Here is a 15,287-nt window from a genome sequence, read left to right as displayed (position 1 = left end):
TGGGTGCAGCAATGTGACAGACTGTGGTACTACTGTATGCAGTAATGTGACAGACCGTGGTACTTCTGTAAGCAGCAATGTGACAGACTGTGGTACTACTGTATGCAGTAATGTGACAGACTGTGGTACTACTGTGTGCAGCAATGTGACAGACTGTGGTACTACTGTGTGCAGTAATGTGACAGACTGTGATACTACTGTGTGCAGCAATGTGACAGACTGTGGTACTACTGTGTGCAGTAATGTGACAGACTGTGGTACTACTGTGTGCAGCAATGTGACAGACTGTGGTACTACTGTATGCAGTAATGTGACAGACTGTGGTACTACTGTGTGCAGTAATGTGACAGACTGTGGTACTACTGTGTGCAGTAATGTGACAGACTGTGGTACTACTGGGTGCAGTAATGTGACAGACTGTGGTACTACTGTAAGCAGCAATGTAACAGACTGTGGTACTACTGTAAGCAGCAATGTGACAGACTGTGGTACTACTGTGTGCAGCAATGTGACAGACTGTGGTACTACTGTATGCAGTAATGTGACAGACTGTGGTACTACTGTGTGCAGCGATGTGACAGACTGTGGTACTACTGGGTGCAGCAATATACTGACTGTGGTACTAGTGTATGCAGTAATGTGACAGACCGTGGTACTTCTGTAAGCAGCAATGTGACAGACTGTGGTACTACTGTGTGCAGCAATGTGACAGACTGTGGTACTACTGTGTGCAGTAATGTGACAGACTGTGGTACTACTGGGTGCAGTAATGTGACAGACTGTGGTACTACTGTATGCAGTAATGTGACAGACTGTGGTACTACTGGGAGCAGTAATGTGACAGACTGTGGTACTACTGTATGCAGTAATGTGACAGATTGTGGTACTACTGTGTGCAGCAATGTGACAGACTGTGGTACTACTGGGTGCAGTAATGTGACAGACTGTGGTACTACTGTAAGCAGCAATGTGACAGACTGTGGTACTACTGTGTGCAGCAATGTGACAGACTGTGGTACTACTGGGTGCAGTAATGTGACAGACTGTGGTACTACTGTATGCAGTAATGTGACAGACTGTGGTACTACTGGGAGCAGTAATGTGACAGACTGTGGTACTACTGTATGCAGTAATGTGACAGATTGTGGTACTACTGTATGCAGTAATGTGACAGACTGTGGTACTACTGTGTGCAGCAATGTGACAGACTGTGGTACTGCTGGGATGCTGGACTCGGCTGAGGAAGCCACACCCCCTCCGACTCACTGCTGGATCTGGCTGTATGCCACGTAAGAGCACAGAGTTAATTTTACGGGGTTTTGGGACAAACATTTTTTGGTACAAGAAGGGTGACAGTGGGGGTCATTTACTAAGGGCCCGATTCGCGTTTTCCCGACGTGTTACCCAAATATTTCTAATTTGCGCCGATTTTCCCTGTATTACCCCCTGGTGCTGTTATGTTAACACTAAGCCCTGGGTTGCCCCTAAGCAACAATTCTCCCTTTCCGATTTGCCATTTTCGCTTGGGTATATCCTGGCACTGACTGAATTGGTGGAGATCTCTGGAGTGGCGTTGTTGAGTCTATGGAAATACATCTCCCTGCAGTTTTTTCTCAGTACTTTTCCCATTATCGTGACTTTGAGGCAGAGCTTACCTTCTGAGGAATTACAACTAGCTCCCTCCTTCCTGTCCTGGCTAATATGTAGGTGTCCTTCACTATATAATAGTGTGAAAGGATTTTTGTATGGACCCATTAGACCCATCAGATTACCAGATGGTAGATGCTTACAACTCACCTCCAGTTACGTCGCTATGTACAATCATGGCAGAATGTATTACTCTAATGCTATGATCGCGCATAGAGCCAGAATAGCAGAGGGAGAGTTGGTCACTGGTTCTCTTAGCATAGTGTAGGTGCCAATCTCCCAAGGGGAACGCATAATTTACTTATCGGGGGAGCTGTGAGGCGCTCAGTAGTATCTGCATAGTTTGAAAAAGCTTTTTTTTCTATGAAATCAGGAACTTCTAAAATATAGAAAAAGAAGGTTATTGGCAATCAAATGGGTCGGGAGGTGAGTTGTAAGCATCTACCGTCAGGTAATCTGCAGTTCAGCTCACCATTCGCCAGGCCTTGCATTTCTTCCTCTCATTTGATTTAGCGATGTTTCACTTCAGCAAGATTTTAAACCAGGTGTACAGAGATCTATCTAGTGACTGAGGGGTGTCCTGGTGTCACTGCCCTCTGCCTGACACTGCACACTAGATGCCTTGGTGGCTCCTTTACCTGCCAGGTGGGGTTGGATGTTTAGCAATCCCTGGTGACAGGAAATCTGTCACCACCTTTTCAAAAATTCAGCTACCCATAGAACCCTATTAACACAATGGGGCAAATTTACTTACCCGGTCCATTCGCGATCCAGCGACGTGTTCTCTGCGGTGGATTCGGGTCCGCCGGGATTCAATAAGGCAGTTCCTCCGACAGCCACCAGGTGTCACTGCTGCGCTGAAGTTCCACGGAATGCACTGATCTTCATCAAGCTGGACCGAGTGAAGGTAAGCGCGAGTCCAGGGACACTTTTTTTTTAAAATGCGGCGGTTTCTCCGAATCCCTCGGGTTTTTTTACGGCCACGCCCCCCGATTTCCGTTGCGTGCATGCCGGCGCCAATGCGCCAAAATCCCGGGTGCAATTCAGGGAAAATCGGCGCAAATCGGAAATATTCGGGTAACACGTCGGGAAAATGCGAATCGGGCCCTTAGTAAATGACCCCCAATATGCCGCTAATAAAACTACCTATCAAGTTAGTCTCTAATGTCATGAAGAAAAATAAAAGAAAGTAAAAAATGTTATCATATGTAAAGCATTTACAAATATATCACAATTTAAAGAAGTACAGAACTGCAAAAATGTACCTGGACATTGGTACCTATAGCCCTCGGTCATAACAGGGTTAAACAGTCGCAAAAGAAGGAAACAAAAACACAAATTCCTTCTGCATGGGCTGTAAACCCCGGTACCATAATGGGGTTCCAATATGATATTTGCTGTGTAAATTTGAGACTGACAAGATAGGTTAGTTCTTATGTTCAGGGGGTTCACATACTTTTGAAAAAAATATCTTAATCAAGCACATAAAATAATTTTAACCTGTGGAAACAAATGGATAGATATTTTATTTTGGCTAGAATAATAAGGTCATTCTTGTCCCATTAATGTCCAAGTAATTGGAGCATCAATGAGCGTGTTTGTGCTCCCCTTCCCCCTCCTCCCCATCCCTTACTGTTTTATTTCGCCCTTATGAAAGAAGGCCTTGTTAGCTGGAGATATTATTCATAACAGGGCAACAAAATGAAAATGTATCATGTCTGCGTCCAATGGATGCCGGCCACAAGCATGTGAGTTCTCTTTGTAACGTGGCTCTGCACAGACGTATATTGTCTCATTTGCAAATGGCTCTTTACCGTGGGTAGGAAAGCTTCTCAATATGCACATAACTCTGAGGAATTGTGCAAGTTATTGCTGAGGTTTGTTCATGGTGAATTCCATAACTCGAGACAAGTGGATATGAACAGCTGTAACAATGTTTCTCTTTCTGGTTACACTTTATATCATTTATGAGCAACCAATACTAATTTGAGTTTCCCAGTATTTTTGGACTATAAGATTAATTTTTTAACAATAAAATCTTACTAAAAAGTGTCTGCATCTTACAGACACATGGTTTAGAAGATACAGCACTGCCAGACACTTATGACCGCTGCCCTGCAGATCTGGTGAAGCGCTGATAAAGCGCTTCAACTAATCCCCAGAGAGCAGAGCCTCTGCAGCGCTCTGCTTTTCCTACCAGCACAACATGAGAAATACTACAGGTCCGGGAGAGATGACTGATCACATGTTTCCTGCATCTCTGCAAGGTCCTTTAGCCCGTTCATGCTTCCCTTCATGAATCTGGGACTGGGTATAAAGAAGAGGTGTCTGTGAGAGTGATTGAATGGATGTAGCAGTGCTGAGTGTGTTTGTGTGAGTGAATATATGTAGCAGACCTGACTGAGCCAAAGATGTGTGAGAGAATGGATGTTACAGAGCTGTGTGTGTGAGTGCATAGATGTAGCAGAGCTATGTGCGAGTGTATAGATAGAGCAGTGCTGTGTGTGAGTGTATAGATGAAGCAAGGCTGGGTGTGAGTGCATAGATGTAGCAGAGCTATGTGCGAGTGTATAGATGGAGCAGTGCTGTGTGTGAGTGTATAGATGGAGCAGTGCTGTGTGTGAGTGTATAGATGAAGCAAGGCTGGGTGTGAGTGCATAGATGAAGCAGATTTGTGTGTAAGTGTATAGATGTAGAGATGTCTGTGAATATATAGCTGTACTGTAGGGCTGTGTGTGAGTGTATAGATGTAGCATAGTGGTGTATAAGTGTGTAGACATAGTAAAGCTGTGTGTGAGTGTAATGATGTAGCAGTGCTGTGTGTGAATGTATAGATGTAACAGAGCTGAGTGTGAGTGTATAGATGTAACAGAGCAATGTGTACTGTGTTTGTCCAACAGGGAATTTTTTATTGGTGTCAAATATATTTTTCTTTTTTTTGAATAACTAAATATGGGGTGCATCTTGTAGTTGGAAAAATGTTGTACTTTCAAAAGGACATGCCATCTCCACGTCACAAAGCCCAGTTCCCACTTCACTTCGCTTCGGGTTTCAGTAACATAGGGTCACATGACACCTACCAAAATTTCAATCTCAGAAAGAAGAACATTTCTGCCCAGAAATTCCTCCAAAATCACATATGGGGAAGATTTATAATTAGATTTTGTCAGTTAGGATGGCAGTTCCCTTCACTCTTTGCCAATGTTTGGTACATAGCAAAAGGTAAAAATTCAAAGGGCAACTATAAGAAACATAATCAGCTTCAGTTCTTTTTTGATGAGGTTGACTTTTGACTTCATTCCTCGCATTCTTCTCTTGATCTGCTTTTAAAACCTTGATATGGAAACACCTGACATTTTCTTAAATTTCGTTTTCAATATAGAAGATCTTAGTCTAAAAATGCTTCAAGCTGCTTCATATCTACCCATCTTTAGGGATTCCCTTTTAAATACACTTTTGATAACCTTCGTTGAAGTTCTGAAATCCTCCTGAGTTGTCATCTGAACCTGGGTTTGAGCAGTGTCTCTGTCAGAGCTTGAGAAGCCAAGTCTCCTGCAACATCGTCCAAATCTATCATTTTATACAATTTTACAGTTTGTAAATCTCTCCTTTTAGTAATTCCCTGCTGAATCTGTGAGAGATTTTCTTTTTATCTGCATGACACAGTATTACTTAAACATCAAAAGAAAGTGGGGATTTTTTTTATTTTCGTTCTAAATTCCCTGAGCACATTCCGTAGAATAACTTTAACATGAAAGTGAACGGGTAAATGAAATTCTTAGTAATTAAATTTCACTCTTATTTTCAGCCTTGTGTTGCCTTTGTGGTACAAACTGAAAAGAAAAGACAAGTAGCGTCTTAAGCCATCTGTCATCTTCTAAAGATGTTCTATGCTCATTATTAAAGGAGCTTTCCCACCAACAAAAGTAAGGCCCTATCCACGGGTCTAACTTGCTGTTGAGTGGGTGCCTCAGTGAAGAGACCCCACAGATCACAAAAACGAGGTGTTCGATGGAGTCCCACGTCCCTCCCTAGGACCCCTCCTCGTGCTGTCAGACTAATGGAGCAGACGGCCGCGCATGACCGTTCTGCTCCATTAATCTCTATGGAGTTGACGAAGATGTCCTCATCTGAGTAGACCACACTTTTATTAAAGTGTTTGTATCAGTTTTCTGTCTGACTTTGAATTGAAAAAAATTTGCAAACTGCTTGCACCTGTAGTTATAAAGTGTCTGCGCCAGTTTTGTGCTGTGGCTGCACTGTGCCGTACCACAAAATTCTCCACCTAAAGGGGTGTTCCAGTGCCTACTCGGACCCCGCTCCACCTTTATTACAGTGACTCAACAGAATTGTGTCACACTGACATTAATCTGCTCTTCTTTTAACTTCTTAAGACCTGTTTTTTACAAAAAAAAAAAGGCTTTGGGCTCTGGGATGAATAGGTGTTAATGTAGCTTGGAGCCGTTCAGGCTCTTATGTATTATTTGTAAAACAAGGACAAAAAAAGCCAAAAGAAGAGTGGATCTTGACAAAAGGTGTAAACACCTGCATGCCATTGTGTTTACAATCCTTGATCCTTGTGATTTCCTTTAAATTTGCACCAAAAATTGATGGTGTACATTTCCTGAGCAGAGCAGGGTGTGCCAGATTATTGAAGACCGCGCACCACTTTTGAATAATCTGGCACACCCTGCACACTCAACAGGCAAAATGCACCTCTTGATAACTCTAGGCCATTGGCCCACATTTATCAAAACAGTGAAAACTGCAGTATGGGCAATTTGCCTGTACAGTGTTCAGGGTGCGCCAGATTCATGAAATGTGATCGCACATTCTTCATGAATCTGGCGCCCCCTTGAATTGCTGTGACACAGTTCAACACAATTCTGTTTTACACTGCATGATAAATGTGGTGCACTATCCAACCAGAATGCCCCTTTGTGTTGCGTCAGGTATAGACACTTCATAAATACCATATATAATCGTGTTTAAGCTGAGTTTTTCAGCACAAAAAATGTGCTGAAAACCCCCAACTTGGCTTATACATGAGTGTCTAAAAAAATAAACATAAATACTCACCTTCCGAAGCACCCCGATGATCTGACCGACTCCTCTTCCTTCTCCCGTTATCATAGAATAGGGCGGACAGAGAAGTGTCCATGCGCTCTGCCCGTGGCACATACTATGACATCAGCATCGAGGCTGCAGCGCGGGTCATTTCATTAGGGAGGAGGTTACATCATGAGGCATTTCATTAGGGAGGAGGTTACATCATGAGGCATTTCATTAGGGAGGAGGTTGCAGCATGGGGCATTTCATCAAGGGGAAGGCTGCAGCATGGAGCATTTCAATAGGGAGGAGGCTGCCCTGTTATTTGTGGTAAAATTAGGGGCCTTGGCTTGTACTCGGGTATATACAGTACATGTGCAAGCAGTTTGCACTGAAAAAAAATGTGCAAGGGAAGGCAGAAAACTGGCACAAAAACTTTAATAAATCTGGGCCTTACACCACAGGGGGACTGGAGTGGATTTTTTTCTAAATTTGCAGCTTTATGAAATAGTCACACTTGAGAAATCTCTCTACCACATCTGGATGCACATGATAAATCTGGAGTAAGTTGTCTGAAGTGAAAAGTGGAGCCGTTTGGCAAACAGTCTGTGACTATTGTGGGACAAAGGATAAGAGGGAGCATTGTATAGAAGCAGCTGGAGGAAAGGGGGCAATTTAAGAGAAACGACCTGCAGGAAAGGGGAGGTACTAAAGGAGGCTTTATGTAGCATTAGGTAAAACAAGGGGTTTGGGTAAGGGCAGGGCATACACTTTTTTTTAACCGGTCCCTTTAATAAACTGTTGCCATGCAATTGGTCTAAAGTTACAAAAAGTTTGGGGACTACTTATTATGGATGGAGCTGCTGCAAATATGCAACCAGCTACTCCATTTGGTGTGTAAAAGAAACCCCAACAGTGCGCAAGTCCAACAGTATCCAGAAAATTACAAGATGCTCAATGAAAACAGTAGACCGTAGCTCTTTGTAGAGTAGAGGATCTCTGCTACTAATGGAATTCCCTAAAATAATCTACCAAATCTAATATAAGCCCTAGGTAAGGGTTAATTCCTGCAGTTTCCATCTCTTTTTCTTCTGGGACAATCCAACATGCTGTCACACTTCCTCTACAATTTCTGGAATGATGCGAATGATTATAATTCAGTGCATTTCTATATTTAGCCTTTTCAGAGAAGGCATGAAAACAATGTTATCACCTTCAGGAGCAGATTTATACATTTCAGATTGGCTTGAGGAAAATATATTAACCAAAGCCAAAATATTTTCCACCCCAAGGATTTCAAAAGTATTTTTTGACATATTTTGTCAACAATGACGAACAGTGGAAAGAATGGACCTGTTTCTGCAATTGATTCAGAATTTATGGAGGAAACTTCATTTGACTTTAACAGTCTAAGTTTAAAAAACTTTTACAGTCCAATTGTATAAATATCTACTGGATGCATATGTTGCATGTGGATACAAGGACAACTAATTTTAAACCCTACAAAATGGTACTATGGAACCAAGGACAAAAAAGAGCATTAAACACTGTAATTATATAAAATATAATCAATCTTTAAAATTTCATATCATAAATGTTCAACCTGACCTAAAACCAGCGTGCTGTGATGGTGGTCTGGTCTTATCTGTTGTATCTATCCCTGTTGGATTATTGCTTTCTGGTCGGATTACCATCTCTTCCTTCTGTGTCTGTTGTCAGGTATATGGCTATGTGGTTAATACATATATTGATATCCACACCGATGTTTATGATAGTTTAACACTATATTGTATTTTGTCATCTTGACTTTTTGTATTGAAGCACGCTAATATATAATGCAGACCATGACTACCTAGCTGCTAAAGAACTGCAGATAGCTTTACTGCAGAGTAAAAGCTAAAAGTTTTTATACTTTACAGTTGTACTTTAATTGGTTTTAGTTTGACAGTTTGTGATATGAATTTTCTACTTTATAATGATTGATTATATTTGATATAATAACAATAATGATTCCAGGATAAAAAAAAACAGGACAGCAAAGCCCTTGTTGTCCTCGCCCTTGCTCTGAACATACTGCATGAGACACGATTACCATGAGCCCCACTAACTCATAAGATCCCATGTTTTGTTTGGTTTTACCGCCAGCCATAAAACTAAAACAGCATCTCAAATCAATAGTCTTGAACAGTCCTGAAAAAACTTAGCAACTCAGTCTCATATTTTTGTTATATTTCATTTGTATTTTTTCCACTTTGAATGTAGAAAAAATTATTCTGCTTCTGGTACATGGAAACCCAGAAAATTACCCAGAAAGATATGATGAGTTACTGGAGAGCCTAACAGAAAGGTAGTAATATTGGTTCTGCTTTTACCAAATAACAATACAAAGAAACCCAAAAACAATAATCTAGAGATCTAAACAGCCCTTGAGTGGCAGAAAATTCACCTTCTGATCCCCATTGTACCGAATGATAAGAAAAGCATGGCTGTTTTCTTCCAAAAAGAGCTCATCTCCTAACCATGGATAGTGCATGGTATTTCAACTAAGCCCCATTCATTTATATATTTATATATATTTATTTATTCATTTATATATATAGCTGAGCTGCAATACCAGCACACACCATGGTTAGATGTGGCACTATTTTTGAAAGAAAGCATCCATATATTAAACCTCCGGACAAGCCTTTAAGATCTACATGCTTGTTTATAGTTTCCATGCAGCTCCCGATTATTTCCTAAAAGAAAATGCTCCTTGTAACATAAAGATACATTTATTATATTTGAGTGATCCTAAACTTATACAGTCTCATAGTAGCTCTACTAGTTTTGAGTACATGGCTCCAGCATAGCTGCATTGTTTAACCCCTTAAGGACGCAGCCTGTTTGCAGGTTAAGGCTCGCAACTTTTTTTTTAAATTTGACCAGTGTCTCTTCCTGTGGTAATAACTTTTGAACACTATTACTTATCAAAGCGATTCTGAGATTGTTTTTTCCCCACATGTTGTACTTCATTTTAGTGGTAAATTTTGGCTGATAAGTTTTGCGTTTATTTACAAAAAAAAAGAAAAAAATGATGAATTTTTAGAAAAATTTGCCATTTTCGAAATTCAAAATCACCGCGTTTTCAGGCAGATAGATTTACCACCTAAATAACTTGCAGAATAACATTTCCCATTTGTCTACTTTACATTTTCATAATTTTTGAAATGTTTGGATAATTTATTTTGACGTCACGCGGCCTACAAATCGAATAGCGATTTTCCGTATTTTCGGAATTGACTATTTTGGGGATAAATACTGTTTGAAATCAAATTTTACATATTTAGCAACAAAACCCCCTATATAACCAACCCATTTTCAAATCTGCACCCCTCAAACTATCAGAAACAGCATTTACAAAGATTGTTAACCCCTTGAGATCTTCATAGTAATTGAATCAAAATGGCGGTGAAATTTAGAATGGTCAAATTTTGTCGGTTATACGTTCATTTAGCCCTAAAATTTACACATTTCCAAAAGATAAAAAGAGAAAACTCACCATAAAATTTGTTCTACAATTTCTCCTGAGTGCAGCGACCCCCCACATGTGGACATTACTTGTATTATGGGGGCACAGCGAGGCGCAGAAGGGAAGGAGCACCCTGCAGCTGCCAGGATTTTAGTTTTCTGGTTGCCCCCTTTTGAAGGCTATAAAATTTTCGCTTTTCCGTTATTGGGGTCATGTGATGGCATTTTTTTTGCGGGACGAGATGCTTTTTCCAGTGTTACCATTTTGGGGTTGGTATCACCTATTGTTGAAAATTTTGGAACTTTTTTTGAGGTCATGAGTAGAAAAGCATCAATTCTGTACTGGATTTTTTACTTTTTTTTTTTTTTTGTGTTCACCGTATAGCCTAATAATCATGTTATCTTTATTCTATGGGTCGATACGATTACGGGGATACCAGACATGAATATTTTTTCTTATGTTTTACTAAATTTGCCAAATAAAACCCTAATGTGGGGAAAAATCTATCATTTTTGCATCGCCGTCTTCCAAGTGGCATAACATTGTTACGTTTTTGGCTACAGAGCTGGTTGATGGCTTGTTTTTTGCGGGACATGTTGTTCTTTGCAACAATATCATTCAGTTTTGTTGATCACTTTTTATTGCATTTTTAGTGGGATATAATAGGTAAAAATCATAATTTTTGGCGGGTTTTTGGCGTTTTTTTTTACGGCGTTCATCATATGGGTTCAATAGTTATTTAGTTTTATTCTATGGATTGTTACGGATGCGGTGATACTATATATGTGGGGTTTGTGTTATGATTTAGACTTTTTTGAGCGTTATATGTCTCTTTATATGTTTTGGGGCTTATGGGCATTTTTAGTGATTTATCAAGTAATTTTTTATTGAAAAACATTTTTTTTTACATTTTTTTACATGATCCACCATGGGATATGAACAAGCAATCATCTGATTGCTTGTTCTTGATAATACTCTGCAATACTAATGTATTGCAGGGTATTATCAGTGCCAGCCTATGCAGATGCATAGGCTGACACTTTGCCTTTAAGATGACGTCACAGACGCCATCTTAAAGGTAAACCCTCCAGGCTTTTCTGGGGTCCCGATCGGACCCCAGAGGAGCCAAAACAGCGATCGCCCCCCCCGAAAACGGTGCGGGGGGGGCGATCGTGGGGTAAAGACCCCCAGAAGGCAGGTTAAATGCCGCGGTCGCGTTGACCGCGGCATTTAACGGGTTAAACACCCGCGATCGGAGCCCACTCCGACCGCGGGTGTTAGCCGGGGATGTCAGCGGTAAATTACCGCTGAAATCCCGCGGCTAACGATGCCGGTTCGGCTGCTATACAGCGCTGAACCCGCATCGGCTCTGCGCAGTAGCTGTACTGCGCTGAGCGCTAATCGCGGGACTCAGCGCAGTACAGCTACGGCGCAGAGCGCTAAGGGGTTAAAGGAAATCTACCAGCAGGGTGAAAGACTGTATGAAAATGAGCCTGAGGGGCTCCACGCTCCAGTAACACCTATGGAGCCTGGAGCCCCTCAGGCTCATTTGCATACAGTCCTTCATCCTGGGGGTATATGCTTTTTAATAGGAGTCACAGGTAGTATAAAACGTTAGACTGTAGTCAGTTGCTTCATAGGCTATTATCAGGAGAGAGAATATATGGAGGGAAAACAAATTCTTCTGGATACATCATATACATTTTTTTAAAATCTCTTTTTTCAATGTATTCCCATATTACCGATTCCCATAGATATCCGGTCTGCTCTTTTAAGGATATGCTATCTAGTAAGGTGAATTACTCAGTGTCTGTAATGTTTATATAGATAGAGCAGTCTCCATTAATAATATCTAACAACAGGCTATTATCAGACGCAATGACTCATTCCCTGGATAGACTTACATCTCAGCTCCTGTACATAATGCTATGTGGAAAATCAATTCATCCTTATTAAAAAAAAAAATAGATAGTATTTTTTACACCTTTAGTTTATTTTGGCTTACTCGTTTAGTCCTGGATTTTGGGAGCTGTGTCGTCACCCTAATTTTTTTTTTTCCAATTTTGGATTTATTTATTTATTTTCCTTTTTTGTTGTATGCAAAGCCTTGCAGTGTTGATCACAATGAGCAGTGAGGCCAGACTTTTCCCAGCTCCATGTTCTCAGGCTCTCAGAGAGATAAACACATTTTCTCAGTCAGTCTGCATCTCCACACTGAGCTGTCTTCTTCCAGAGTAACCTTCCAGACAGAGGATAGAGGATTCCAGCTCTACTGTGCGCAATTTTTATACAGCTGCTGTGACAACCACAGGTCGGAAGAGAAATTTTGAAGCTTCTAATTAAATGGGTGAGTGAATAATCCCTCCTGTACGAGCAGCACTCATCTCTGCCATCACAACATCTCCTGGGAAAAAACACCGGAAAAATCTTCAAAAATGGTTGCATTTAGGCCAGGTTATTTAGCATTTTTGCAGTTACTATAATTATAATTTGTATTCACATACAAAATGTATTTGTTGCATTGTGAATATAGGGAATGCTGTTTTTCCTCTATGTATGTCGTCTTTCTATGCTTTCCTCTCTAATGGAAAAAATACAATATGAAAAGTGTCAATTTAAAAAAAAAAATTATGTTGAAGCAGATTATTTTCCTTGCACCTTCATAATGATTTATCATCTAAATTCTTCTTATGCCGATGCCTGCAAACAGTTCTCTGAGCAACAATGTATGTAATCATCTTTCAATAATTTAATAGAATTTTAATATTCAAGCTCAGATTCATGGAAATATGATGCATATTCAATAGAAAAGTGGATTTTACAATGGCACCTCATGATCAAATAAACTAATGCACAATTCAGCTTTCTGAGACTCCTAAATGTGATATGTTACAGAAATATGGTTTTCCTGTCTTTATAAAAGCTGTAAATCCACCTTTGATAAAATTGTAATATCAGCCATTTTGGCTTTAACAAATTGAGAAATGCAACTTGACTTAAAGGAGTTGTTTTGTCACGAAAAAGAAAGTTTTCTGGCTGTGTTTTAGCTACATATAGATTAAACCTTAAGGACCAGGATTGTTTAAACCTCAAAGGGATTTTCCGTAGTATATGTTGATTTTCCATATGCTGTGATTGGAAGAAGTCCCCACCGTTCACCTGAATGCAGCAGTGTTAGTAGTGCCCACTGCACTAGAGACAGAGCTAGAAGAAGACAACCAATTGTAGTATAACAGCACTCCAGGCCTGACTCTGGAAGCAAGATAGAAGTTTTTCTTAATTTTTTCTAGGACAATTACGGCAACATTGGTTTAGACTAATTGGATTTGGATCTTTTGACGAAGCATCTACACAATACATCTTGGATGATACTGGTGATCTAACTTTCTTGATTTGTGACCTTTGTTTTATAGATGAGCGTGCAGCCACTGAAGAGAAACTTCTTATCTGTGAGAACTCAGACTGTATAGAGAAACGACGTGCGGCCAAGGTAGGTGCACAATTTATTCTACAAAGTTCCAGTATATGTTATACCAGTTCACTCTGGTGATGGGAGGTTTAGTATCACAAGTTGGTGACTACTTCGTCATGGCACTATACCTTTATACCTTACATATGATGGTGCAAAAAGATTGAAAAACATTTCCTTAGTTATTTATATTGTATCGTTTTTATGGTACCCCCTGCTGTTTATCTTTTCCTTCTCTGTGTGTCTACTTGATGTGTCCATTGCCAGTGGTCCTCATGCTCCTTAGTCAAGTTCTACCACCTGTATCCTGTTGTCTTCAGCCTGTGGTCAGACTTTTACAGTACAGACAGTAACAATAATTTATTAACAGGGGGATTTTTATTGTACACATCAGGTGGACATTCTGAGAGGGCATCTAAAGAACACTAGGGGGCACTTTGACAATTATTTATTATGTAATAATTGAAAAATGTTTTACTTGATCTTACAGAGAAATATAACTTGGGACAACCCCTTTAAGGTAGTATAATCCAGGGAGGATTAACCATACTTTTCAGGATGTGTGATGGAAGGAAGTTACTTACATAGGCAAAGCTTAATTTGTATGTTGCCAAGATGGTTTTGCTGGAAAATGCCTCAAATGAAAACACAATGCAAATATTAAGCCAGCAAAGCTTCATTGTATCTGTCTGAGTTTCACCCAACAATTAGATTTTCTACTATTTTAAATGTCATTAAAAATTAGTATAAAGTGGTTCATTCAGGAAGGCCTCAGAGACACATTCAGTCCCCTGTTCTCCAATGAAACTTTTTAGGAAAAAAATGGTACCATGTGTTATTCGTTCTGCTACCCCTCCCCTCTGGCCCCATCATTAGAGGTGATAATGCATCAGCATCAGTTCTGCCTTTATAGTTCATTAAACTAATAATAATTGCTTTAATCAAAATATATATTCTTATGAAATGTATAAATATGAATTAGCTTTATTTGATTATAAAATGTTATATAAAGAACTGTTTTATGCAACCCTCATAATATTGAGATAATACGAAGGGCTTAGGGAGATAACGCTTCAATGACAATTAGAAATAACTTTATTTTTGCTCCATTTTATGCAACCAGGGTTTTTGTCCTTCTCTGTCCCAGATGGTTGATATCTAAATGAGCTGTTAATTATAATATTTATAATAAATTAACCAGTATTACTTTAATAAGTTATTAGTGATCTCTATTGCATGCCCTCCTGTTCTCTCAAGGAGGTACCATCTAAGACACAAGACTTCCTGTATGAAAATACTATGTGGACAGCGCCACATAGATTCTTTTAAATGTTTGGTCAATAAATTTTCAAGAAGTATGTTCAAGGTTATCAGTGATGGAAATTTTTAAAAAAGGGAGTCATGTTGATGGAAATGAAAAAGAGGGACCTAGAATAGGAGAAGTGCCATACTGGGGCTAAGGCGAAAGTATTCTGAGGCCCAAAATTAAGAGCAATATCATTTTGGGGACAAAAATGAAGATAGGGAAACATACTGGTGGCTGGGACCAAGATTTAGAGAATTACCATGCTGGGGGTAAAGAAAAATGTGTCCATTTTGAACTATAAAAAT

At 39.8% G+C, this 15,287-nt stretch overlaps 1 protein-coding gene across 1 annotated transcript in view; it reads left to right on the top strand.

Moving 5' to 3' along the window:
• Nucleotides 1-12,324: 12,324 nt before the first annotated feature.
• The window catches only part of PLEKHG5 (pleckstrin homology and RhoGEF domain containing G5), a 173,055-nt gene continuing 170,092 nt past the window's right edge, over nucleotides 12,325-15,287 (top strand). Inside the window, exons 1-2 of the mRNA XM_072156251.1 lie at nucleotides 12,325-12,554; nucleotides 13,621-13,697. Of these exons, the coding sequence (XP_072012352.1) occupies nucleotides 12,551-12,554; nucleotides 13,621-13,697 (81 nt within the window). The 5' untranslated portion in view covers nucleotides 12,325-12,550. The remainder of the gene's footprint in view (nucleotides 12,555-13,620; nucleotides 13,698-15,287) is intronic.

The sequence above is a fragment of the Engystomops pustulosus genome, chromosome 6 (assembly GCF_040894005.1).
Source record: "Engystomops pustulosus chromosome 6, aEngPut4.maternal, whole genome shotgun sequence".
Taxonomy (NCBI): domain Eukaryota; kingdom Metazoa; phylum Chordata; class Amphibia; order Anura; family Leptodactylidae; genus Engystomops; species Engystomops pustulosus.
The sequence above is the reverse complement of the archived record's forward strand: the minus strand, read 5'-3'. Positions and strand labels throughout refer to the sequence as shown.